The sequence below is a fragment of the Musca autumnalis genome, unplaced genomic scaffold, assembly GCF_047663935.1.
Source record: "Musca autumnalis isolate F117 unplaced genomic scaffold, ASM4766393v1 scaffold_1, whole genome shotgun sequence".
Taxonomy (NCBI): Eukaryota; Metazoa; Arthropoda; class Insecta; order Diptera; family Muscidae; genus Musca; species Musca autumnalis.
The window spans coordinates 296,246,231-296,272,274 of record NW_027411644.1 but is presented as its reverse complement, the minus strand read 5'-3'; the positions used below and the strand labels follow the sequence as shown (position 1 = coordinate 296,272,274).

Here is a 26,044-nt window from a genome sequence, read left to right as displayed (position 1 = left end):
GGAAACTTTTTGTTTTTGTTCTATTTTCAGGGTGCCTTTGTAGTTCCTGCTCCACCCTCCAATAACAATCCAGGCAATCCAACAACAATGCGTAGATCAATTAGTGATTTGGATAGTTTTTTAAATCCCAAACAGAATTCGATTAATAATAGCGGAACAATGACAGTACAGCAGCAGCAGCAACAACAACAACAACAGCAGCAGCAACAAGTGACAACCTCAACAAACATGAAAAATTCCCCCAAAACCATGATCCACATGCAGGACATGAATCTGCCACAAAGCATAGAGATTTATAGCAACAAACAGCAGCAACAACAACCACAACAACAAAAGACAATGAACAACATAGGAGTGGGTACCAATACCACTGCCTCTACGTCCAATTCAACGAAACTCCAGGCCATTGCTAGCAGCAGTTCAGCAGGAGCTGCTGCTGGGGCAGTAACAACGATTAACACAACGACCACACGATCAACATCAACCGATCCCAAGGACTCAACCCTTATAGAATTATTGAAACGTGGCACCCGTATTGCAGTTACCCAAAAGCAACCCAATCCCAATATTCCGCTGGGTGGTATATCCAGACAAATCATAACCAATAAAAATAATTGCAGCGTCATAATACCCTCTGAGGTCCAGGTGGTTACCACCAAGGGGAAAATGAAAAAACCCGCCGGCGAAGAACAGCAAATGCAACAGCAACAACAACAAACGATGAACAGTAACAACACCACCACCACAAATCTTACTCTGGCTGATGGTACTCCGCTTTCGTTGACCATTGCCCAGGGCTCAGATAGCAACAGTGGAGAGGTATACACCGTTACCTATACCAGTGAGGGAGCTGGCTTATTTGGTGATGCCGAGGTCTATAATGTCAGTGAGGCAGAAATGTTGCTGCAAACCGTGGACACCATGCAGTTGCTAAGTGAGGATGGTAACCATGGGGAGCCAATAAAGGTGGAAAATAACAGCATTAACACCCCCACAACCTCTGAACATTCCGAACACTTTGAGGTTATGGAGAGTAACAACAACAACAACAACAACAACGGTAATATTATGGACTCCCAGCAGCAGCAGCAACAACATAACACCTGCCAACAACAAACTCTACCAAATTTCCAACATTTCCATTCCAAAGAGCTGATTATGCAGAATTCTTCTACTTCCTCATCTTCGATTCTCAGCCAAAATAACCTGCGTTCCCACACTTTGAGTTTACCCGGCGATTTGAAGGGCCATCAATTTGCTCCCAATTTAAATTCTCCTCTTCACTCCCCCCTGGCCTATCCCACACCACCTTCCAGCCATGAAAATGTTACCCAAACGTCGCCCTATATTGAGGACAACCACCACTTTGGCGATACCCAAAATATTTTCTTCAACGAATCCCTGCTTGGAGGTGGTGGTGGCAATGGCAATGGTCACTCAGGTGATCAGGAAAATGACAGAGTCTTGAAACTGAAAAATGTCCTGGAGGATCATTCTTTTGATTCCAACATCAAGGTAGAGGATTTGCTAAGTGGTTCGGGAGCCGACACTGAATGTGATTTGCGGGAATTTGCCGAGGCAAATCTTTCATTTTTGGATGAAGACCAAGAATTCCTAAGCGATTCCAGAAATGCCACCTCACCCTTATCAGAGTCGTTTTTCACCAGTGGCATTGGCACAGCAGAGGAGGTCAAAGAGGTGTTACGTGAAGTTTTAACCGAGGATCAAATAAATTTGAACTGTGAAAGTCAACAGGAAAATATTATTGATTTGTATTATTTGCCCGGCCTGAGTTTGCAATCGCAAATGATGCCCAATTCCGAGGATCCTTTGTTGTCGTCATCACCCCGCGATTTTGGTCAATTGAAAATAGTCAATTCCCTGCCGCAGCAACAGCAGCAGCAGCAGTTACAACAAATGCAACACATTCCTCAACAGCAACAACAACAACAGTTACAGCAGCAGCAACAACAATCACAACAACAGCACATAAACCAAAACATGGGTTACGCCCAACAACTTCCGCAGCAACAACAAACGGCCCTTAAACTGGCCTTGGATGGTGGCCAGGCCGCCAATGATGTCAACCAAATGATTTTAAATTTACCCCAAAACATCTCCACAACAACAGCAGCAGCGGCAGCAACAACAACAATACATTACAATGTACAAACAATAACACCACAAGTACAAAGCTCCTCCCAGAATCCCGGCAATTTACAAATATCCCAACAGCAGCAGCAAGTCCAGTACATGGCTTCTTCCCAGCAGCAGCAACAACAACACATAAATTCTCTCAATGAGGCCTTAATGCAACCAATAATATATGCCACCAGTGGTACCACCGATAAAATTGAAATCAAATTAGAACAGCAACCAGAAGCCAGTAGTAGCAGCAGCAGCAGTAGCATTAACAATCTGAACCTGAATTCCCAGCCTCAACAACAACAACTACAAACATCTAGAATATTGCCGCCTCAACGCAATAATCCCGCCAACAGCTCCTACTCCTCTTCTCTACAGCCTCTCTCCAATCAAACAAATTCCATTTTAAAGCGGCGCCTCAAGGCCGGAGGTTTACACTCCTCCTCCCACGATTCATCGTCCAGTTCTCAATCATATTCCAAATATCAGGCTCTATCGCCCTATAAATCGAAGCTACGCAAACCCTCTCGTACCCACTATACACCTGCTCCCATACTTAATCCCGAACGCAAGGGACACGGTCTCTATTGCAATGTACTCAAGGAATTGGGTTGTTCCCTGCTCAGTTTTGATAATTTCGATGATTTTGATGATGATCCAGTGGGTTTGGTCGATTTCTCCGATGAATCAAAAGTCAATTTGGGTTCGGCCTATCAAGCGGCAATACCTGCATTTAATCAAAACGTGGATGTAGCTGATGTTGAGGAAACGGTAGCTGCAGATTTAATGTGGAATCCGGAATGTCAGCGGGATGAAAAGATTCTGATGCGTTTTATTGATTTGAGTAAATCGTCAGCGGTTCCCTTGGGTAGCCACACCGAGGAGGTGGCATTGCACACCCTGTTACAGGCCCAAGGCAATACTGCAACGGCCGTCTTGAATCTTTTGCAAACACAATCAAATTCTTTCCAAATGAAATGGTCATCGCAGGAATTGGAATGTTTCCTCAAGGGGTTGGAGAAGCATGGCAAGGAGTTTAGTAAAATTTCCAAGGAGGTAAGTGAAAATGAAAAAGTAGGTTTAAGAAAAAGAATTAAAAAATGTAATTAAAAATGTGTGTGTAGAAGGAACATAAATCTTGAAATGTCTCCCAGTTAGCACAATTTTGGGGTCATGGTCTGGAGTGTGATATATTCCAAATGTTAAGCCAGAAGAGCAAAACTCCAAAAATGTTTTGAATTCTCTGGCCAATTTTTATTTATTGTTAAATTCCCGTAAAATTATGTTGTTACCGTTATTTTGGGGCTATACAAAAATCTATTCTTGTATTCAAAAACTTCTACAGAAAGTCTTTCTTCTCCCAAAGCAACCCAAAAACAAGTTTGCAGCAAAATCGTTTGGGAAATGTGGCCAAGACATTCGAAATTAGTAAAATCATCTGAAACATAGGCATACATTGAAAATTTTCTGCAAAAAGTGTTCTACCCCCAGAGAAACGGTGATGCAAGATTAGAGCCGAATCAATTATATGACCAAAAACCTCGAAATCGCTAAAATCAGGGTGTACTTATAAATGAAGGATACCAAAGGATATGTACTCCAAAGATCTCTATAATTTTTAAGCTGAATCTTTAATCTTGCGAACTATAGCGCATCATATTGGGGACCCATTGCATTGGGTTAATGTTCCATGTAAAATTTCTCTACAAATGGTGTCTTAGGACACGCCGCACAATGGTTCAAGAAACGATTTTCCTGGTCAAAAATCAATTTTTTTTTATTTTGGCGCCAAAAAGAAGTTTTTCTTTATAAATTTATTTTATTTATTTATTTTATTTAACAACCGAACATTAATTCAAAGCCATCGGGCAAAGAAGATGAATTAAATTATAACAATTCATTGTATGTTATGTTTTTTGCCCCATATATTTAATTTCTATATGGGATACGATAGTAAACATATTGAAACTAAGGAAACCAAAAAATTAGGTCAAAATATTGCAAGGTACGGGCGTGGGGTGCCCCTAAAGACGAACATTTTCCCATGTTGCGTCCATTGTTTTTTGTTAAGTAGGTAGGATTGTGGCTTTTAAAAATAGTTTAACCAAATTACGGTAGCGTTTACATAACATGAGCTATTTTATTTTTCCTCCGGTACTACATTTTATGAAATTCCAAATTTTGTGGAACAACATGGAACAATGTTCTGTTGTTCAAAGAAAGATGCCCGAAAGTCTCCTCTTTCACTCCATATATACTTTTGTTCCCGTCCTGTTCCGACCATCTAACACTTTTTTAAATTTATTGAAATTACATGGGTAAAAATGTGTATTATTGATACCATTTCCCATATGAATTACAGCTTTTTTACACAAATTAACATTTTTTGGGTACATGAGTTTCTATATGAATTATATACGTTTTATAAAAACCCAAGGAGTATTTTTTTTAATTTTTCAAAAAAATTTATTTTTTTTGTAATTTTTTTTTTTTTTGAAAAATTTGTAAAAAAAATTTAAATTTTTTTTCTAATTTTTTTTGTTTTTTTTTTTTTTTGTATTTGTATAGTTTATTTATTGGCGTTTGAACATCTTTAATATATAAGAAGATATAAAAAACACAACAACACAGATATTTTAATGAAAAATAGTAAAAAAAAACTTACTTACTTACTTACTTACTTACTTTTGACCTTGAATTCATCTGCAACTACCAGACCGAATTTGAACGCTTATAATTCAACGGAAAGCTGATTGTGTTATCTGTCTAACAAAAAATAACAAAACAATTATGAAAATATCTATATCCGTTCAAAAGTTACAGAATTTTGACCAGGAAAAAAAAATTCTGAACCACTGTGCGCCGTACGGACTGTGAGATAAATAATATCCATAGCACTCTGTGATACAAGAGAGGTATCCTTTGTCCCTTCTGGGATCTTTGTGGAAAAAATATAATTACATATTTTGAGGTTCTCTCAGATATCTTTCTTGGACAATGAAATTCTGGGAGTACACACAACTCTGATTACACTGTGAACACACATTTTGGGGAAGAGATAATTCCTTTTGGTGGTATATTAAGAACCCCGAAGAACAGATCCGCCGTGAGTCGAAATTCCGGGTTATGGTGTGATGAAGTTTTTGCTAGAGACTGGCGTCAATGCCCACGACGGCTCTTGACCAAGATAAGGCATTATTTGCTTATGTTCTGGCCCATGACGGCTCTCGAACCAGGTATCGAGCGCTTTTCCTTATGTTCTGGCCCACGACGGCTCTTGAACGAGATTTCGGTTACTTTTCATATGTTCTGGCCCACAACGGCTCTGGAACGAGATATCGGTCACTTTTCCTTATGTTCTGGCCCACGACGGCTCTTGGACGAGATTCGATCACTTAATTTGTTTGCTGTGGCCCACGACGGCTTTCGAACAGGTTGTCGTACACATTCTTAGCCAACGACGCACAGTGTTGCCTCAGTGGACAAAAATCGAAAAATGTGTTCTTGACTTTTTTATAATTTTATGGTTTTATTTTATTGAGAACACTTCAAATAGGACAAACCTCAAAGATGTTGTCGATATTTGGTGTTACTATAAAGTTATAGCTCGTTAAACATAGAACATTTTTCGTATGTGACATTTACTAAAATGTATTTAAACAAGTAAAAAGTGTCAGTCGGCTTTGCCGACAGATATATACCCTCAGCCAATGTGAAGCGAAACTTTCACTTCCGGACAGATCAATGTATTTAAGGTATCTTCAGAATTTTGTGGCCCTTTTTGGACATTTGAACTTGGCGACAAAAATGTGGATTAGGAATTAACTGCACTAAGACACAAATGTTGAACTTTTGTAGGGCAGGTACCTTTAGGGAGGACCGATATGGGCCATTTTAGAAGTTAAACTAAATTTTGATAAAATATTAGGAGATCCAAAGCTTGGACCAAATTGGTTGCCACATTCAAGTGATATCGTCCTAGCATTTTAGTGACATTTTTTAAATATTGGGGAGATGTACCGAAAGTTGTGGACCGGTATTGCCCATGAAACTAAGTTTGGATATAATATGACGAAGACCAAATGTTGGACCAAATCGGTTGAACAGTTCGAGAGTTATCGTGCTCTCCGACCGCCACATATGGTGACGTAGAGGTTTTTACAACTTTCGGGCTATTTTCCCAAGATATATGGACTTGCCCCTGAAAAAACTTTTACCGTCGTAATGGAGGTAGCGAATGCAAATCGCTTCAACAAAAATCAAAGTGATTCGAGACCAGGTCTTAAAGTGAACTTATCTAAAATTTTGCATGAGAGGTACCAGAAGGAGTAGACAAATATAGTCCATATTCGAAAGTGATCTATATCTGGTAGATATATTAGGATGTGCACAGTATAGATTACATCGGTCACTCCCTTCAAGAGTTATCGTGCGCAAAATTTTTCCGAACATTTTTGAAGTTTTGTGGGGGAGGTACCTGAAGGAATGAACCGATATAGCCCATTTTCGAATTTAAACTATGTTTTGATAAAATATTACGAAGGCCAAATTTTGTACCGAATCGACAAATCCGTTCGAGAGTTATCTTGCGCTCCAACCACTACACAAGGTGTCATAGGGGCTTTTTGCACCTTTCCTGCCATTTTCTCAGGAAGTATGGACTTGCCCCTAATGAAACTTGTACCGTCGTATGGGGGGAAGTGAATACAAGATGTTGCAACACAAATCAAAGCGATTCGAGAGCAGGTCCTAAACTGAACTTATCCGAAATTTTGTGTGGGAGGTACCCGAAGGAGTGGGCCGATTGAGCCCATATTGGAACCTCATCTAAGTCTGGTAGAAATTTCACGATGTGCAAAGTATGGACCAAATCAGTTACTCCCTTCAAGAGTTATCATGCACACAAATTTTCCGAACATTTTGGAACTTTTGTGGGGGAGGTACCGGAACGAGTAGACCGATATAGCCCATCTTCGAACTTAAACTAAGTTTGGGCAAAATATTACGAAAGCCAAAATTTGAACCGAATCGGTTCATCCGTTCGAGAGTTATCGTGCGCTCCAGCCAGCCAGACTGACAGACAGACGGACGGACATTGCTCAATCGACTCCAAATTGTCTGAAACACATTTCGTCCAAACATTCTTGGGGTCTAAAACCATTATTTCGATGAGGCACATTTTGCCCGTATGAAAGTGTATATACTCTCGTTAGCATAAATGCTGAGGGTATAAAAATATCATATTCGTGACAATAGTTTTAAAGTTTCTAGGCTTCGTTTTTAGGCATTTATGGGGTAGGTATCACGAACAGTGAACATAATTCCACTAAACAAATCCATTCAACACGGTCTATAGGAATAAAATTCACTTGGACGAGGTTTTTAGAACATGAGGCCAATAACGAGGAAAGTATGAAGAACAAAATTATAGCGTTGTAATAGAGACCACTAGACTACAGGCCGTAAAAACCTGGAATTAACTGTAGGGAGTGTCTCTAAATACTGAGATATTTCGGTCTCACATCCCGGGAAGTATTTTTTCCACTAGAAAACTTTATACTGCTGTTGTCATTAATATTGCTACTCGATCCTAGTATTGCGCCTAACATCTTGTAAAAAAAAAAAAACAATTTTTTGGTCTTTTAAAGCTTCAAGCCATTATTTCGTCGTTGTAAACAGGAAAATTTTAAGAACTATGCTCGAACAGCCCTTAAAATGAATTTATGTGAAAATATTGCAATTTTTCGGGAAGATACTCGATGGAGCTGAACTGAACTTTAAGGAAAATATTGCTTTTTGCAAAGGCCTGACCAATGTAAGTCATTTTAGTGGGTCAATTTAGGGTTTTCCAGGATTATTTCAGGAACATGGACTTACCAACTTACTTACTCGCTCTTTGCTTTGTGCTTTTTAGTCATTTTAGTTCGCCCCTGAAGAGTTTTTGTGTCGTTATCTTTGGAAGTAAAGATTTGCTTACGACCCAAATTATATAATTGTTATCAGGACCACAAGGACTAGCTTCGCTAAAAATTCCAAAACAATCCTTGAACATGCCTTAAACTGTATTTAATTAAGAATTTAAAGATTTGTTGCGAAGTAACCCAAAAGAGTGAACCGAAATGGTCAATCTCTGAAGAAACAAGATGCCATATACGCTTCCGAGCTCCACGAAGAAAACACAAATTCGTAAGCAACAAAAACCTTTAAGCACTATGGCTGTCAAAACCGCTGAACGACATGAAAGCAGTCGCTACGCATATCATACTGAACTCATGTCGCATTGAATGTGGCTGCCACCACAACTATTCTAAAGTTGGTCGGTTTGGTTCGATCGGACATTTAAAAAGATGCAGCGAATTGAGCGGCCTAATATATGCTGGTTGAACCGATGTTTCCTACATTTTTATCAATGTTTGCCCGATACAAGTTGAAACGACTACATAAGTTTGAGCATACTTCAGCAAAAACTATTCAGGTTTGATGGGACATCTGACGTTATTCTTGTGTAGTAGTTGGGGAATGAAGTCCTTGAACTGTATTCAACATTAGAAATTACATCGGTGTAGTTCCTATTCATTCTATATAAATACCACATTAAAACATAAAAATAAATAATGAAGAGACACTCCATTGCAGTTGATCATAGGCCGGGATTCTGACAGATGTTAATATTAGGACCAGGTTTCAAATGCAACGTAAAAGTTCTTGGTTTATTTTGTGGTTGGAATAGTTTTGCCTTCGACGTGAACAACATAGTAAAAATAGATTTAGAGACCCTATTATAATCTAATATCGTGGGTGGTGTAGAATACGGCAAATATAGAGGATAAATAGTTTCGAAATTACAACCCTTTCTGGGGAAATCCATGTTATGCCCTATGGAGCTACGTTCAACATGCATTTCGTACTCAGACTTTATATTGATTATGCAATATTACTTTTGGAGTTCTAACCTTTTGATAAGCCAAATTCCAAAAAGTTGCTCTGTTCTCGCCTTTTATGAAGGTGTATCTGGTGACAATAATGAGCGATCACCCTGTAGGAGTTATTAAAAACCATTAGGATGTTTTGGTAAGTATATTAAAAAAGTATTCTTTGTAAGTATTGGTTGATGAATCCGATACAATACTGTCTGTATGCGATTTTTATACAAATCCGTTGCCTTATTTTCAATTCTTAAACTTATTGGATGGTTTGAAATTCCCAAAGGTCTATACAACTTGCATTCATCAATTTCAAGTTAACTTAGCTTTTACGTATTTACTATTCTCGGGGAAGCCGGAGTGGTGCCGTGGTAAGCGCGTACCCCAAATTTTCGGCGGTAGCAAATCCTCTCAGTGCAATGTTGACTAACATGATCTGAGTATTCCAGCCTTCTCTACAAGTGGTGTCTTAAAACACTCCGTTCGGACTCAATGTTATAAAGTAGGTCCCATATCATTGGGTGCCACCGTGGTGCAATGGTATGCACATCCGCCATTGGAGAACATCCTAAATTGAGGATGCTAGAACAGTCTATGCATTAGCGAGTGGGTATAAATACGGGAGAGTAGCATGTGAGTGAGTGAATTGTAAATCATCATATTGTCGGGCTTACATCATTTAAACTTAGGAGGCAAAATTGTAGCTCCTGTCTTTAAGAAGAAAAATCGTGAACACAAAAAACCCACTTCGTCTTCAAGTCAATGTCGAATTTATTTTATAATTTTTTTCTCCGGTATCAAACCGATCAAAATGCATGCAAAAGAAACGACTACAAAAATGTACCTTTGATGTCAATAAACAGGTTTCTAGAACATAGGAAGCAAAAATGCCTTTTTCCCCTTTTTCTCTGGTTCTGGTCCACAGATACTAAACCGTTCCAAATTCAAGTAAACAACAAATATAATAATGTAGCAGAAATATCAGTGACCGACTTTCTAGAACATACGAACTGTCTATGAACGGTTCTTAAAGATCAAAATAACAAAAAACTGTAGAAAATATTATATTTTTATAATACCAAACCGTTCGAAATTCAAAATTGCAGACAACGACAAAAATGTACCCAAGATCACAGTAAACAACTTTCCATTCCATTTTTAATTCCATGTTTTTCTTTTTTCTAGCTTGGTTCCAAAACCACTGGTGAATGTGTACAAATGTATTATTTCTGGAAGAAACTATGCGTGGACTATAAAGTGACCCACCTAAAAACGGAGACACCACCACAACCGCAACATCATGCCGCTGATCCCAAGCCGTATGTGTGTGAAATACCTGATTGTTCAGCGGTAAGTATCAATAGCAATTTGCGCCTCATCCCATTCCTAACACTTAAGCTTTAACACAAAAATCGAATCCAAACTTGGCATATTTTTGCAGAGCTTTTCTTCTAAAGCTGCCCTGCATGGTCATACACGCATACATACCTATGGTCGCCAGCATAATAATAGCAACAGCAATAGCCAAAACAGCAATGGTAATAATAACAATGCTAGCAACAATTCCAATAATCATAATAATAATAACAACACAAACAACACTAATCCCAATGCAACAGCATCCTCCGCAGCTAATCATCATGGCAGCAGCAACAGCAACAACCATCACCAAAATCCTTTGCAGAGCGGTGGTAATAGCTCACAATCAACTCAACTAAATGGCAATCAGTCACAGTCGGCTAGCACCGCCGCTGCCGCCAACAATTCCAAAGATCCCAATACAGCCAATAAAGATATTACCGAATTCCCCTGCAAGGTGTGCGGCAAGTAAGATTCCCCCAACATCACATTCCTTGTTCTGTTCTGTCACTGTTAAAACGAAACGATAAAAGAAAGCTACAAAAACATATCAACATACATACGTTTTAAACAAACAAACAAATAATATTATTTTAGTGACAAAGTTTTGTGTGATTTGAAAATTGATCAGTTGTTGGTTGAAGTTTGCGTTATGATTTTTTGTTTCTATTTTCCCTTTTATTTTGGGTTTGAGTTGAATTCAATTTGTTTTTCCTTTGAAATTGCCGTTTCAACATGATGTGAATACGGCAAAACTACTGGTCAGCTCGAATTACAAATTGACGAGTTTTGGCATTCTCAATTATGAATCCTAAGTTAGCCCTTCCCATTTTTTATTATTTTATAATTTGTAAATTTTGCAGCTCACTGCTATTACTAGAAATGATGCGGAATTGCACGTATAAGATATTTCATTTGAATTATAATTTTTTTCCTAGAAAATTTTTATTTTTTTTAGCCTGTAGTTGATTTTTAATTTAAAATTTAAATATTGTAGAAATATGTGTGTGTTTGTTGAAAAAAAATTTACATCGTTGCTTTAATAGATGAAATCCTCCACCCAGTCCATTTTCAGTTATATTTAATTGTTTTGTTAATTACCCATATTATCCCCCTCCCCATTAAACAAATTAGCTTTGTTCACAAGAAAAAAGTATAAATATTAATAATTGTTGTTTCTATGTTGTTGTATTTTTTCAATATGTATTTTCTTTATATATTTTTGAACATTGAACAACCAATCAAACAAACATCCAAAAGCGAAAATTCACAGCTCATAGAAGTTTTTAAGCAAAATCGTTGAATCGTATAAAAAAATCCTCGTTCAACGTCGTATCAGTACAACATTACATCCTGTTGTTCAGCTCCCCAATACAAAGCAAACAAAAAAATCAAAACAAATTTGAAATCAAACACTCAAATCGATCGAACTCAAATTAATTTATTAAATTCGTCATGATCGATTATAGCCAATATTATTAGACCAGCCTAACTACAACAACTTGGATTGTAATTGTAAGTTTTACCAGAATGGTTAAATTTTGTTTTCGTTTTTGTTTCCGTTTTCTCATTTCCTCCACAAACAACAAAACCTCCCAAAAAATTATTTATAATCACAAAAGCCATGTTTTCATTCTTCTTAGTTCTCCGTGTTCCGTTTTTTTATTCAATCTAAAAATTGGTAATTTTTTTAACTACTTCAAAATTGTATCTTTTGTATATAAAAACACAAAATTAAGAAATTTTTGCGGAACGATATTTTTTATATTTTAAAATTGGATTGTTTGAATTACAACTCTGCTTTTTTCACTTCCCCTCATTCACTCTTGGCATTTTACTGAGTTTGCTAACACTGAGCTTTCTCAACTTTTTATGAGCCTATCATATCTAAACATAATTTGTACGACCCTAATAAACATTCCTCGATGATTATACCAATGAAAATATTGGTACAATACTACTTCGCTGTTTTCAAAACCCCGACTTCTTACAATGATTTATTTACTTATTTATAAACAACTTTAGTTATTTGGCGAACAGATTTATTTACTTCTCTATTAAGGGACGATGACGATCTGATAGCCAACTAACTACCTTACAGCGTGCTAATATTTATTTAGTTTTTATTAGTCAGAACGGATGTTTCTGGAAGACGGACCTCGTATCTTCCTCAAAACATCCACTGAAATGGCAACTATATCTATGCGCTCATTAAATAAAACCCATTCAAACAAAGTAATAAAAATACCGACGAAAGAATGAAACAACAAAATAGTACGAAGTTGTAAATACGGATAATAGAATTAACAGTCGATTTGACTTAGAAACAAGTAAGAAAGTATCAATCAGCTGTGCTGACAGAGATATACCCTCAGCCACAGACTCACCAAAAAAAAAAAAAAAAAAAAAAAAAACCAAACACAATAATTATGTCGTATATCAAATATATTAATTTTGTGGGCCTCTTGATAATGTGGGACTATACCAAATCATTGACATATAGGAAACATTTTTGGTATCCAAACTTCTTCGTAAAGAACTCGAAATAATAAATTACGTTAAAATAAATTTGAGAGAAATGGTTGAAAAAGTTTTAGAGTTATCTTGCACGATAGCTGTTTGAATATGTACTGGCAGGGTTTTGGAGCTTGGACCATTATCTCAGGAAGTATTGACTTATCCCGGAAAAAAATTGTGCCGTTTTAAATGAGGCCACTAGAACAACCTACTGAAAAAAGAATATAAACGATGCGAGAGGAGCTCTTAAACTTCACTTTTTTTTTGAATTTTGTCCTATATTCCAACCTGATACATGATTGAACGAAATAATATGATTTACAAAGTCTGCACCAATCAGAAAGTCCCTGCGAGAATTATCTCAGGGTTTCTTGGAACATTTAGACCAATATCTCAGGGAGTATGGACTTGCACAAGAAACAAATTGTACCGCCGCAAAGGTAGCCGCATGGCAACCTGCTGAAAAATTTCAAGACGATCCGAGAAGAGGTCTTAATCTTCACCTTATCCGAATTTTGTGTGTGAGGTACCCGAAGGAGTGGACCGATATAGTCCATATTCCAACCTGATGCATGACTGGATGGAATAATATGATGTGCAAAGTCTGCATCAATCAGAAACTCCCTGCAAGAATTATCTTGCTGATTTGTCATTTTGGGTAGTGCCGTCAGGGTTTCTTAGAACATTTTGCCCAATATCTCACGAAGTATGGACTTGCGCAAGAAAAAAATTGTAACGTCGTAAAGGGAGCCGCATGGACAACCTACTGGAAGAAATTTCAAAACGATCCGAGAAGCTGTTAAAGTCCATTTTATCCGATTTTTGTGTGGGAGGTTCCCGAAGGAGTGGACCAATATAGACAATATCCGAACCCAATCTATATCTGGAAGGAATAATATGATGTGCAAAGTTTGGACAAAATCGATCGCTCCCTTCGAGAGTTATCGTTCACACCATTTTACAGACAAATGTTTTACTTTTGTGGGGGAGGTACCCGAAGGAGTGGATCGATAAGGCCCATCTTTGAACTAAGATTGGACAAAAAATTACGATACCCAAAATTTGGTTCGAATCGGTTGATCCGTTTGAGAGTTATCGAGCGCACCAGCCAGTCATACAGACAGACGGACGGACATGGCTAAATCGACTCCAAATTGTCTGAAACGAATTTCGTCCAAACATACTTGGGGTCTAAAGCCGTTATTTCGATGAGGCACATTTTTGGCCGTATCAAAGTTGTTATACCCTTTTAGCCTAAAGGCTGAGGGTATAAAAAATCCAGCCTTTAAATAACTTATTGATTTTGCACTAAATCAGAGTTCGTCACGTTAAAAGAAATTTTCCAACTGTCAGACCTTGATACAATTTTTCACACATGGAAATTTATTCTCACAAGTGTCAAGAAACGGTTCACAAATGAGCTATTTATAGATATCCCATCTTCTCACAGGGTCATCTATAAGTAGAAGACCCCCAAAAGAAGACCTATTTTAAATATCATCTATGAAAAGGTATTCTAACAAGTAACAAATTAACAGCCGGCTTTGCCGACAGAGATATACCCTCAGCCTGTGTTAATTGAAACAATTATTTCTGAGGGAATGGACCGGAATAGTGCATTTTTGAAGTTGCCATTATTTTTTTTTTGGAGACATTCTTCTCGATAGATATCGCGCCTGCCAGTAATTTCAGTTAGTCACCATACAATTTAGAACTTTGGACCATAATATCAGGAAACATGTACTTGCCTACGAAAAACATATTATCGCTGTAAACAGGGACACTACGACAGGTAAAAATTTGCAAAGGATCCTCGAAGATACCCTTTTTTTCCTTTATTTAGGGTTTCTACAATAATGTTATAATTTGCTTTATCATGACAGAGTGATTTTATTTCTTCCCATGAAATGTTAATTCTATCGACATCTGCTATCGTTGTACGGCGCCAGGTATTTCTTGGTCGGCCACGTCTTCTGCTTCCTTGGGGGTTCCATTCAAGGGCGTATCTTGTGATGCTGGCTGGAGTTTTCCGGAGAGTGTGACCTATCCAGTTTTGTATGCAGTGTAATTTGCGGCTATCTCCAAATCTTGTTTAGTCTTCCAAAAGTCGCTCGGGCTTTAGCTAGCTTGTATTTGACGTCTTCCTCCGTTCCTCCGTTTACAGACATAACACATCCAAGGTAGCAGAAGCTATTTACGTATTCTACTTCTTTGCTTCCTACATATAGTTTGTTGTTATTTTGATTGTTTATCCTCATAGCTTTTGTTTTTTGGATATTAATATGCAGTCCACTATTCTTAGCAAGTAGTACCAAGTCGATTAATTTGTTTTGCATGTCTTGGTGCTTATGTGATATGAGGCATATATCGTCTGCAAAGTCTAGATCCTCGAGCTGTTGGTGGAGACCCCAAACGATTCCTCTTTTCTTTTTGCTGATTTCGGACATTATGCTGTCGAGGGTAACTGCGAACAGTAGAGGGGAGAGGGGACAGCCTTGTTTTACTCCACTATTGGTTTTAAATGCGTCACTATACAAACCGTCATGGCAAACATGTAAAAATGGAGTTGTCGTGCATCGCTTTTATGATCTTTATTATCTTTATAGGTACTCCTTTATCTCCCAGTGCTTTCCAAATTGCACTACGTTTGATCGTGTCGAATGCTTTTTTGAAATCAACGAAGCACAAGTATAGAGGTGAGCGCCATTCGACCGACTGTTCGATTATTATCCGCAGGGTGTTTGGTTGGTCGACACAGCTGCGGTGTGGTCTGAATCCAGCCTGTTCATCCCGTAAAGATTGCTCAATGCCGTGTAGTCTTTTATTTATTATTACTGCGGTTATTTTATATATTGTATTTATATATTGTAATGCCTCTCCAATTATTACAGTCGGTCAGATCACCTTTTTTGGGTAGTTTAATTATAGCTCCTCTAGTCTATTCTATCGACAGCCGTTCTCTGTGCCACATCTCCAATAAAAAGGGGTGAATAATGGATGCAAATGCTGTGGGATCTACTTGCAATAGCTCCGCTGGTAAACCATCTTCTCCATGCGATTTGTTTCTTTTCAGGGCCGTTACTGCATTAATAATGTCTTTCATTGATGGGGGTTCCTCGTTGATATTATGTATATTTTCATTTTTAATGTGTTGAATTTCGTCGGCGTTGTCCTCTGTGCTGCTAATTTTTTCGAAGTGCCGTTTCCATATGTGGGTTTGCTTTTCCGTGTCAGTTATTAGTTCTCCGTTTTCATCTTTAATTCCTCTATTGCTTTTAAGTTTACAGTTTGTTAATTTTCCGACTATCTCAAAAAGTTTGCGCCAGCACTCTCTGCGTCGGTTGTAATCGATTCTAGGTAACGTCTTTTATCATTTCTAGCGGCTCGTTTAACAGGCTGTGTTTTTGTACATTATACTTTGTCGTTGATCGTTTAACATCTGTTGTTTAAGTTGGTTTCTACTTTCAATAAGGTTCCATATTTCATCTGTGATCCACACCTTCCTCTCAGTATTTCTTCGTTATCCTATTGTTTTTTCTTCGATTTCTCTGAATTCGCTGCATACATCTTCCCAGTTCTGATTATTATTGCTCACTACCAATTTCTCCCTTATGCGGTCGCCTACTTCTTTTCTTTTATCCTCATTTTTGAGCTTGCTAGCGTCGATATGTTTCCTTTGCCGCCGGATGTTTGCGTCTCTATTATTCTTTTTCAATTTTATTTTAATTGTGGCTACGATCAGCTCATGATCGTTGTCAATATCTGTACCTCTTTTTGTGCTCACATCCATAAGTGAGCTTCGCCAACGCTGATGAATACATATGTGGTCAATCTGTTTCTTGATATTACCATTGGGGGATGTTCAGGAATATTTGTGTAATTCTTTGTGGGGAAAAATGGACCCACTAATGACCATGCTAAATGTTTGACACAAATTTATTAAGCGTTCACCATTATCATTTCTTTCGCCCATTCCATGTTTCCCCATTATATTGTTTAGTCCTCTGTTGTCGTTTCCTATCTTGGCATTGAAGTCGCCAGAGAGTACTAAAATATCTCTTGATGGTACTTTGTCCATGGTTGAGACTAGCCTGTCATAAAATTCTTCTTTGACATTTTCTTGAGCATCTTCTGTTGGAGCGTAGCATTGTATTATGCAAAGTTGTTTTTTCAGTCTCGTTTGTAGACGTGCTAATATTATGCGGTCGCTTACCGCTTCCCATGATTTCAGAGAGCTTTTTATATTTTTTGATAGTATAATCGGTGTAGTATAAGCGGTGTAGCTTTCGTGTTTTGTCTCTTTTCCACTATACAAGATTAAGTTGCCGTTTGCAGTTTGATATTTATCACTTTTGCACCATCGCATTTCACTAACTCCTAGTATTTCAATTTGATATTTTTGCATTTAAAATTCCACTTGCGCCAATCTTGATGCCTCTCTGAACGTTCTAACATTCCATTGAGCAATTCGTGTCCTTTTTCGTGTGCCAATTGTCGTCATCGAGGGATATGTTGTTTCTTCTTCATTTGTAGAAATTTCGTAAATCGTTTTGTTTCGAATAAATGGGTGATTAGTCCATAGTATCCTAGGATGGTAGTGGGGCTGCCACTTCAAAGCATTCACCCGTGCTTTTTTTTGATTAATTATCATTAATAATTTTTTATAGATTCGCGAACCGCTTGGTACAAGCGAACATACCCTTAACTACACTTAAACAAAAATGTTGAACCGTAGGGTCCACTTTTGAACATAAAAGTTTGGACACAATATTTCGAGATCCAAAGTTTTGACCAAATCGGTTTTAGGAAATATTTTCGAAGAAATATTACGATATGCAAAGTGTTGACCAACACAGTATTTGGTTCGAGAGTTGCCGTGCACATCAGTTACTACACTTGCTGGCCGTAGGGGTTTGTTACAGCTTTCGGGTCATTTACTCCAGAAGTATGGACTTGCCACTCAAAAAACGTGTACCATCTTAAAAGGAGCCGTAAGTGCAACCTGTTGCAAGAAGTATCAAAACGATTCGAGAGAAGGTCATAAGCTACACATTCCCGAAGGAGCTGACATATTTTGTCTAGGGATACGTAAAATCGATTTCGGGTAATCGATTATTAGCCGCAAAATTTCTAAATGTCGTAGTCGACTATTGACTGTGCGAAACCGGATAATCGATTATTTTTAATCGACTTTCGACAGATGGAGTCAACAATTCGTAGACGACCATTAGTCGTAGTCTATTATTATTCGTGGACGACTATTAGACGTAGTTGACTATTGGGTGTGCTAAAACCGCGTAATGGACCGTACTTTTTTATACATATATACATCACGGATCGCATCATCGAAAATGGTTTATATTCGATTATAATCGGTTTTCTGCTGTTAACGAATAATCGAAAGTCGACTTTCAAATAATCGACTAACCGAAAATCGAGTTTTAAGTTTTTCACGAAAACCGTATAATCAAAAACCGATTATTGCATTCCTCTGCAATATCCCTTATATTGTCCATATTATAACCTTATCTATGTCTTGTAGAAATATTACGATGTGCAAAGTATGGACCAAATCGGTCAGTATCGTGTGCACAAAAATTTAGCGAAAAGTTTTGAACTCTTGTGGGGGAGGTATCCAAAGGAGTTGACTGATATGGCACATCTTAGAACTAGCTTTAAGCTTGTGCGTTGTCGTACGCAACATCAATTACACATTGTTCCTTAGCGGCTTTTTACAGCTTTCGTGCTATGTTCTTAGGAAGTATAGAAGGCCCGAAAAAAATGCTGTAACGTCGTAATGGGGCAGCGAATGCAAGTTGTTACAAAAAAAAAACTAAAACGATTCAAGAGGAGGTCTTAAACAGCAATATTCCGAAATTTTGTGTGGAAAGTACCCGAAGGAGTGGACCAGATCGGCTACTCTCTGCAAGAGTTATCGTGCACATAATTTTTCTGAACATTTTCGAACTTTTGTGGGGGAGGTGCTTGAATAAATGGACCCATGTGGCCTATCTTCAAACTTAAACTAAGCTGGGACAAAATATTACGAAGCGCAAAATTTGATTTCAATCAGTTGATCCGTTCGAGAGTTAACGTACGTACCAGCCAGCCCATTTCGAAACATTAGCTTAATATCCTTTTAAAGGGTCTTAAAGAGTATCCTGCTCCCTGGGACTGAAGGTAAAAGGAACTCGGTCACAAGATCCAACTATTCTTATTTAATGGCTTTAATTATAAACAGAACGTTTTGTTCCATAAGTCGTGCACCGCGAAAAAACGCACCTTCAAAAACTGTTCCCACACGAACACACAAACGACCAAAAAATATATACATTTTTCCTACTCGATTTTACTTTTCGAGTAAACCCGCACTCTATTTTGAGTATTTTTACTCCCACTCTTATTTTTTAAACCAGGAGTACTCGCGAGTGCTCGCAAATAAAACAAAAGAGTGGAGAGTAAACTTTTTTTTAAACCAGTAACCTCGCGAGTATAAACGAGCAAATCGGACTTTTTGCCCGCACTCTTCGAGTACTCCCACCCGCGAGTAAAAACGAGCAAATCGGAGCTCTGATGGGGGTTTATCTTTTTATACCCTCAGCCTTTAGGCTAAAGAGGGTATTTACACTTTGATACGACCAAAAATGTGCCTCATCGAAATAATGGTTTTAGACCCCAAGTATGTTTGTACGATATCCGTTTCAGACAATTTTGAGTAGATCTAGCAATGTCCGTCCGTCTGTCTGTCTACCTGTCTGTCTGTCTGGCACGATAACTCTCGATCAATCGATTCGGTTCAAATTTTAGGTATCGAAATATTTTGTCCAGATTCGATTTAAGTTCGAAGATGGGCCATATAGGTCCACTCCTTCAGGTACCTCCCCCACAAATGTTCAAAAATTGTCGTCAAACTTGTGCGCACGATAACTCTTGTAGGGAATAACCGATTTGGTCCATACTTTGCACATCGTGTAATTTCTACTAAACTTAGATGAGGTTCCAATATGGACTCAATCGGTCCACTCCTTCGGGTACCTCCCACACAAAATTTCGGAAAAGTTCAGTTTAGGACCTGGTCTCGAATCGCTTTGATTTTTGTTTACGCAAGTTGTATTCGCTGCCCTCTATACGACGCTGTAAGTTTCATTAGGAGCAAGTCCATAATTCCTGAGAAAATAGCCTGAAAGTTACAAAAAAGCCTATGACACCGTGTGTAGTGGTTGGAGCGCACAATAACTCTCGAACGGATCAATCGATTCGTTCCAAAATGTGGCTTTCGTAATATTTTGTCCACACTTAGTTTAAGTTCAAAGATGGATTATATCGGTCCACTCCTTCCGGTACCTCCCCACAAAAGTTCGAAAATTTTCGGAAAATTTGTGCGTACGATAACTCTTGAAGGGAGTAACCGATTTGGTCCATACTTTGCACATTATGAAATTTCTACCAAACATAGATGAGGTTCCAATATGGACTCAATCGGCCCACTCCTTCGGGTACATCCCACACAAAATTTCAGAAAAGTTCAGTTTAGGACCTTGTCTCGAATCGCTTTGATTTTTGTTTACGCAAGTTGTATTCGCTGTCCTCTATACGACGCTAAAAGTTTCATTAGGGGCAATTCCATACTTCCTGAGAAAATAGCCTGAAAGTTACAAAAACCCTATGACACCGTGGGTAGTGGTTGGAGCGCAAGATAACTCTCTAACGGATCTGCCGATTCGGTCCAAAATTTGGCTTTCGTAATATTTTGTCCAAACTTAGTTCAAGTTTAAAGATGGATTATATCGGTCCACTCCTTCCGGTACCTCCCTCACAAAAGTTCGAAAATGTTCGGAAAATTTGTGCGTACGATAACTCTTGAAGGAAGTAACCGATTTGGTCCATACTTTGCACATGATGAAATTTCTACCAGACTTAGATGAGGTTCCAGTATGGACTCAATCGGTAAACTCCTTCGAGTACCTCCCACACAAAATTTCGTAAAAGTACAGTTTAGGACCTGCTCTCGAATCGCCTTGGTGTTTGTTGTAACATATTGTATTCACTGTCCCCTATACGAAGGTACAAGTTTCCTCAGGGGCAAGTCCATACTTCCTGAAAAAATAGCCTGAAAGTTGAAAAACAAACCCTATGACACCATGTTTATGGGTGGAAGCGCAAGATAATTCTCGAACGAAAATGCCGATTCCGGCCAAAATTTGGCTTTCGTAATATTGTTTCCAAACTTAGTTTAAGTTCGTAGATAAGCCATATCGGTCCACTCCTTCAGGTACCTACCCCACAAAAGTTCAAAAATATTCGGAAAAATTGTGGGCACGATAACTCTTGATGGGAGTGACCGATTTGGTCGATACTTTACACATTCTCATAATATCTACCAGATATAGATCAGGGTCGAATATGGACTAAATTTGTCCACTCCATCCCGTACCTCCCACACACAAGTTTGGATAAGTTCACTTTAAGACCTGCTATTGAATCACCTTGATTTTTGTTGAAGCAACTTACATTCGCTGCCTCAGTTACGAGGGTAAAAGTTGTTTCAGGGGCAAGTCCATACTTCTTGAGAAAACAGCCCCAAGGGTGTAAAAACCCCCCTGTGTCACCCCATGGTCTATGTCGGTCCATTCCTTTAAGTACCTTTTCCGCAAATTTTTTGAACTTTAATCCTAATCAACATTTTTGTCGGTTCATACGACCAGGCTGAGGGTATATCTCTGTCGGCAAAGCTGACTGATACTTTTTTACTTGTTATACCCTACACCACTATGTGGGGAGGGTATTATAAGTTGGTTTTGCCCAAAAAGTTTGTAACGCATCGAAATAATGGTCGTAGACCCATACTTCTATATATACCAAAATGAATGTCTCGGCGAGCTGAGTCGATCTGGCTATGTGTGTCCGTCCGTCAGTCTGTCCGTCTGTCCATCTAAACCTTGTAATCACGCTACAGGTCGCAATTTTGATCGGATCGTCAAGAAATTTTGGGTGTTGATGAGGGTCCCGGAGGGGAAGAAGCCTATTGATTTTGATGTCGGATAATGTTCATGGGGTCGGAATGGGCAAAAAAACTTATGTGGATAAAAAGACAACGTTTTTTTCCAAAGCGAATATCTCAGCTTCTATATGGGGTATACCAAAAGCAAGACCTGACAATAAAAGTAGAAAATATCACCTTTCTAATGATGTAAGTTGTCGTAGGTGATCAAACAAAGGAGATATTACAATAGTGGCAAATAAAACCCAAATTTTCATTCTTGCGATTTTAATTATAATGACGAATATCACAGCTTTGGTTAGGGACTTTTCAAAAGCAACGCCTGACTATGAAAGTAGAAGATCCCATCTTTACAATGATGCATCCAAGTCGGCGTAGGTGACCAAATAACGGAGATATTGCAATAGTCGGTAATACATCCCATTTTTCCACTTTTTTGGAAATCACGCTACAGGTCGCAAATTTGATCGGATCGTCACGAAATTTTGGGTGTTGATGGGGGTCCCGGAGGTGAAGAAGCCTATTGATTTTGGTGATGGTCGGATAATAAGCAAAAAAGTTATTTGGAGAAAAAGTCTACATTTTATTCCAAAGCAAATATCTCAGCGTCTATAAGGGGTATATAAAAAGCAAAACTTGGCACTGGAAGTAGAAAATATCGCCTTTGAACCGATATTACGTAGGTTGTCGTAGGCGGTCACACAACGATGATATCGCAATAGTCGCTAATAGAACCCAACTTTTCATTTTTGCGATTTTAGTTATAACGACGCATATCACACCTTTGGTTGGGACCATCTAAAAGCAAAGCCCGACTAAGAAAGTAGAAAATCCCATCTTTAAAATTATGCAAAGTAGGTTGGCGTAGATGGTCAAATAATAGCGATATCGCAATAGTCGGTAATACATCCCTTTTTTCCACTTTTTCTGCAATCACACTACAGGTCGGAATTTTGATCGGATCATCACGAAATTTTCTCACAGAGATAGAAGAATATTGATGTTGGTGATGTCGATAGTAGTCCAATATAAAATTAAATATTAATTATTTTGGTTCAGTTCGCCTTAAGTCATTTGGTATAAAAGCCAGATTGGTGAAAACTTTCGCATCTCCCTAAAAGAAATGTTTTTGAGTGAAAAGATTATGCACAGAGGTAGTGGTGTAGGGTATCACATAGTCGGCCCCGTACCGACTATAGCCTTCTCTCACTTGTTTTCAAGTAGAATGCTTCTGTGAAGGGTCTAAGTAATCCCAAAGGAGCGTAATGTACCGTATGCTTTTGATATTTGACATATAAATCCAATAACACCTAACCTACAGTAGGTGGACATTAAGATCCGATAAGATCTTAATTATATCATACGGCATAATTTTTTTGAATGATCCCCTGGCCTGACAGTTATAGTATTCTGGAACCTGAGGAAGTGAAGCGAAATCTTACTAAAATGGATTCTCTAACGTTAATATTATAACGTTGCATTGAATATCAAAAAGACTACTTAATATTTTATTGTCAGGATCACAAACGATGCTAGTTTTAAAACTCGAAATTGTTGCACTTTTGAAGAGGAATGGTCCGAATCTAGACTACAAGCAGCCATTTTATTTTGTCATAATGAAATATGGAGTTATCCATGAAAAAATATTTATATCGTTATAATCACAAGGACTATTTTCGATATTCATTTCAAAACAATCCAAGAATAGCCCTTAAACTGGACTTAAAGGCAAAATTTCAACTTTTGTTAGGGATGTGCTGCAGCTGTTCAATATACTCCATCTTTGAAATTGATTTAAGTTTGCGAGAAATATTATGATGTTTGATTTTATCAAAGTGTATTTGCCTTCGATAGCCTAAAGACTGAGGGTATACAAATTGCCATTGAGAATAATATTTGAACAATTCCGGACTCTCTTTAGACAATCCACCACATGTTCGTGAACAAAATAAAACAAAAGTTGTCCTTGAAAACTTTTCTTAGAAAATCTACGATTGGTCCTTGCGAAATGTTCTAAATATCCTAGACTAATTCCTGAAAAATATTGTTTAAAAATCATGACTACGCTTTAAAAAATATAGGCAGAAATCCACAGCAAATCCTTGAAAGAAATATCCTTAAAATGCACTATTTATCTTAAAAAATTCTCTTTGAAAAATATTTCTTTGGAAAGATTTCCAGTCCAGTCCAGGATTGCAAAATATAGTTCCTCTTTAAAAATGGAGAATAATCTTCAAATTTACGTTTGGACACTGACATGTTTTGACCTCCTTATTTTTAAAATTTATTCACATTCGACATGTCCTTTACTTTCCTTTCACCGTTCATTAAACTTATTTCCTTTTCACTTAAGTTTCGTTTCTAACAAAAACGGAAATATTTTCTACTATCACTTGCTCTCTGTCCACGCCTTTCAAATTGCAACAAGACACAGATAAGTAACCCAAAACAGTAGAACTCTTATCAAATTCTTACTGTAAGCATGAATACGCCTGATAGATGTATAAAAATTGGCAAATCTATTTTTCTAACGCATGCTAATAAAACATATGCTGTGTTTAAAAAGCTTTCTTGAACTAAAAAAATACTCTACTTTAAAATTAAATATAAATTATTTATTTCAGAATATTAGCAATTCATGTTCTTTGTGTTTTCTCTCTTTCCGAAAACTGCTTTTCATTTCTTTTCAGAGTATTCAATAAAATTAAAAGTCGCAGTGCCCACATGAAGACCCATCGTGTTACGGACAATGAAACCTCGGTACAAATTACAAATAATCAAAATCATGCCCTGCAACAGCAACAACAGCATCACAACCAACAACAACAGTCCCAGCAGCAACAACAACCATAACAAAAGTTTTAATAAAACCCAAAAAAGAGTTAAAAACAAACAATTTCAAGAAAATCCAAAATTCCTACAAACAAAAACCCTAAAAGAAAATTTGAAAATAAAATCATAGAACTTTAAATAGATAATGTGTAGAACAAAAAAGTTAAATGACAATCGCCATTATAGCAAAAAATTAATTAATTATCAATTTTTTGTTTCGATTCTCAGTAACAATGGCCAGTGAAAAAACATAACTTAGTAAAAATAAGTTTAAAACAAATACTAATTTTTAAAAGCATTTCTCTGTAAACAAGAAGCCAAAATCTTAAAACGATTCAAATGACATTTAGTCTCAATTGTTTAGTTTCATTAAAGCCCAAAGAACAACAACAACACTATGATATACTTAATTTTATTGTCAAAGATAAAAGGCTCTAAATGAAGTTCAATGCCAAATTTGTGTAAAACTAGTCATATATATTTTTAAATTAATTTTAAAATAATTTTTTTTTTAAATTTTACTTACTTTTTTTAAATATTTACACGTGATAAAGAGTGAGATTTAAACCACACACAGACACAAACATCCACACAAAACACATTTAAATAATTATTAAATTTAATTTTTTTAATGAAAACTAAGTCATTTGACTTTTAAACTTTTTATTTAATATTTGAATAATAAACTAATTGTTGGTGTTTTTATGTTCTTAAATGTTATTTTAAAAATGACATAAATAAATCTAATTGTAGTAGCATAATTTATTTATTTGTATATAGAATTATTAAATTAAAAATATCAAATACTTACACATACAAACACAATAAAACAATACCAAAAGAAAAAGACACTTTCAATCTTTGTTTCTTAGAATTAACATAACAAAATGAAAACCAAAAAAACAAAATTAGTAATAATTTAATTTATAATTGTATTATATACCCGCAATGTGGTATCAATCATAAGCCTTCCAAAACAAAATCAATTTAATTATGTACTAAGTTGTAATTTTTAAAATTCTCATCTTCCACTTGATATTATGCCCTACTATTTTCTTCCATTTCTATTTTGGAAAACTTTGTATGGATATCGTAATGCTCTGGTTTAATTGTATGGGGAAAAGGTGTGAAGTAAATGAGTTAAGATGTATTCGAAAAATGAAAAACAAAAAAAAAACAAAAAACAATTGGTGGTTATATATTATGCCATTTTATCGTCTCAAATGGAATTTTGAATTTCCAATCCCTAATAGGGTCACATACATGT

The 26,044-nt window shown here is 37.1% G+C and overlaps 1 protein-coding gene across 15 annotated transcripts in view; it reads left to right on the top strand.

Moving 5' to 3' along the window:
* LOC141389763 (uncharacterized) overlaps nt 1–25,624 on the top strand; it is a 282,798-nt gene extending 257,174 nt beyond the window's left edge. For 2 of the 15 annotated variants that reach the window (XM_073961773.1, XM_073961772.1), the window contains 4 exons: nt 31–3,201; nt 10,254–10,418; nt 10,510–10,895; nt 24,636–25,624. In XM_073961773.1, the coding sequence (XP_073817874.1) occupies nt 31–3,201; nt 10,254–10,418; nt 10,510–10,895; nt 24,636–24,798 (3,885 nt within the window). In that variant the 3' untranslated portion in view covers nt 24,799–25,624. Of the gene's footprint in view, nt 1–30; nt 3,202–10,253; nt 10,419–10,509; nt 10,896–11,687; nt 11,943–24,635 lie in introns of those variants that run through there. The other 13 variants (XR_012409164.1, XR_012409163.1, XR_012409161.1 and 10 more) reach the window with 13 other exon arrangements.
* The last annotated feature ends 420 nt before the right edge of the window (nt 25,625–26,044 follow it).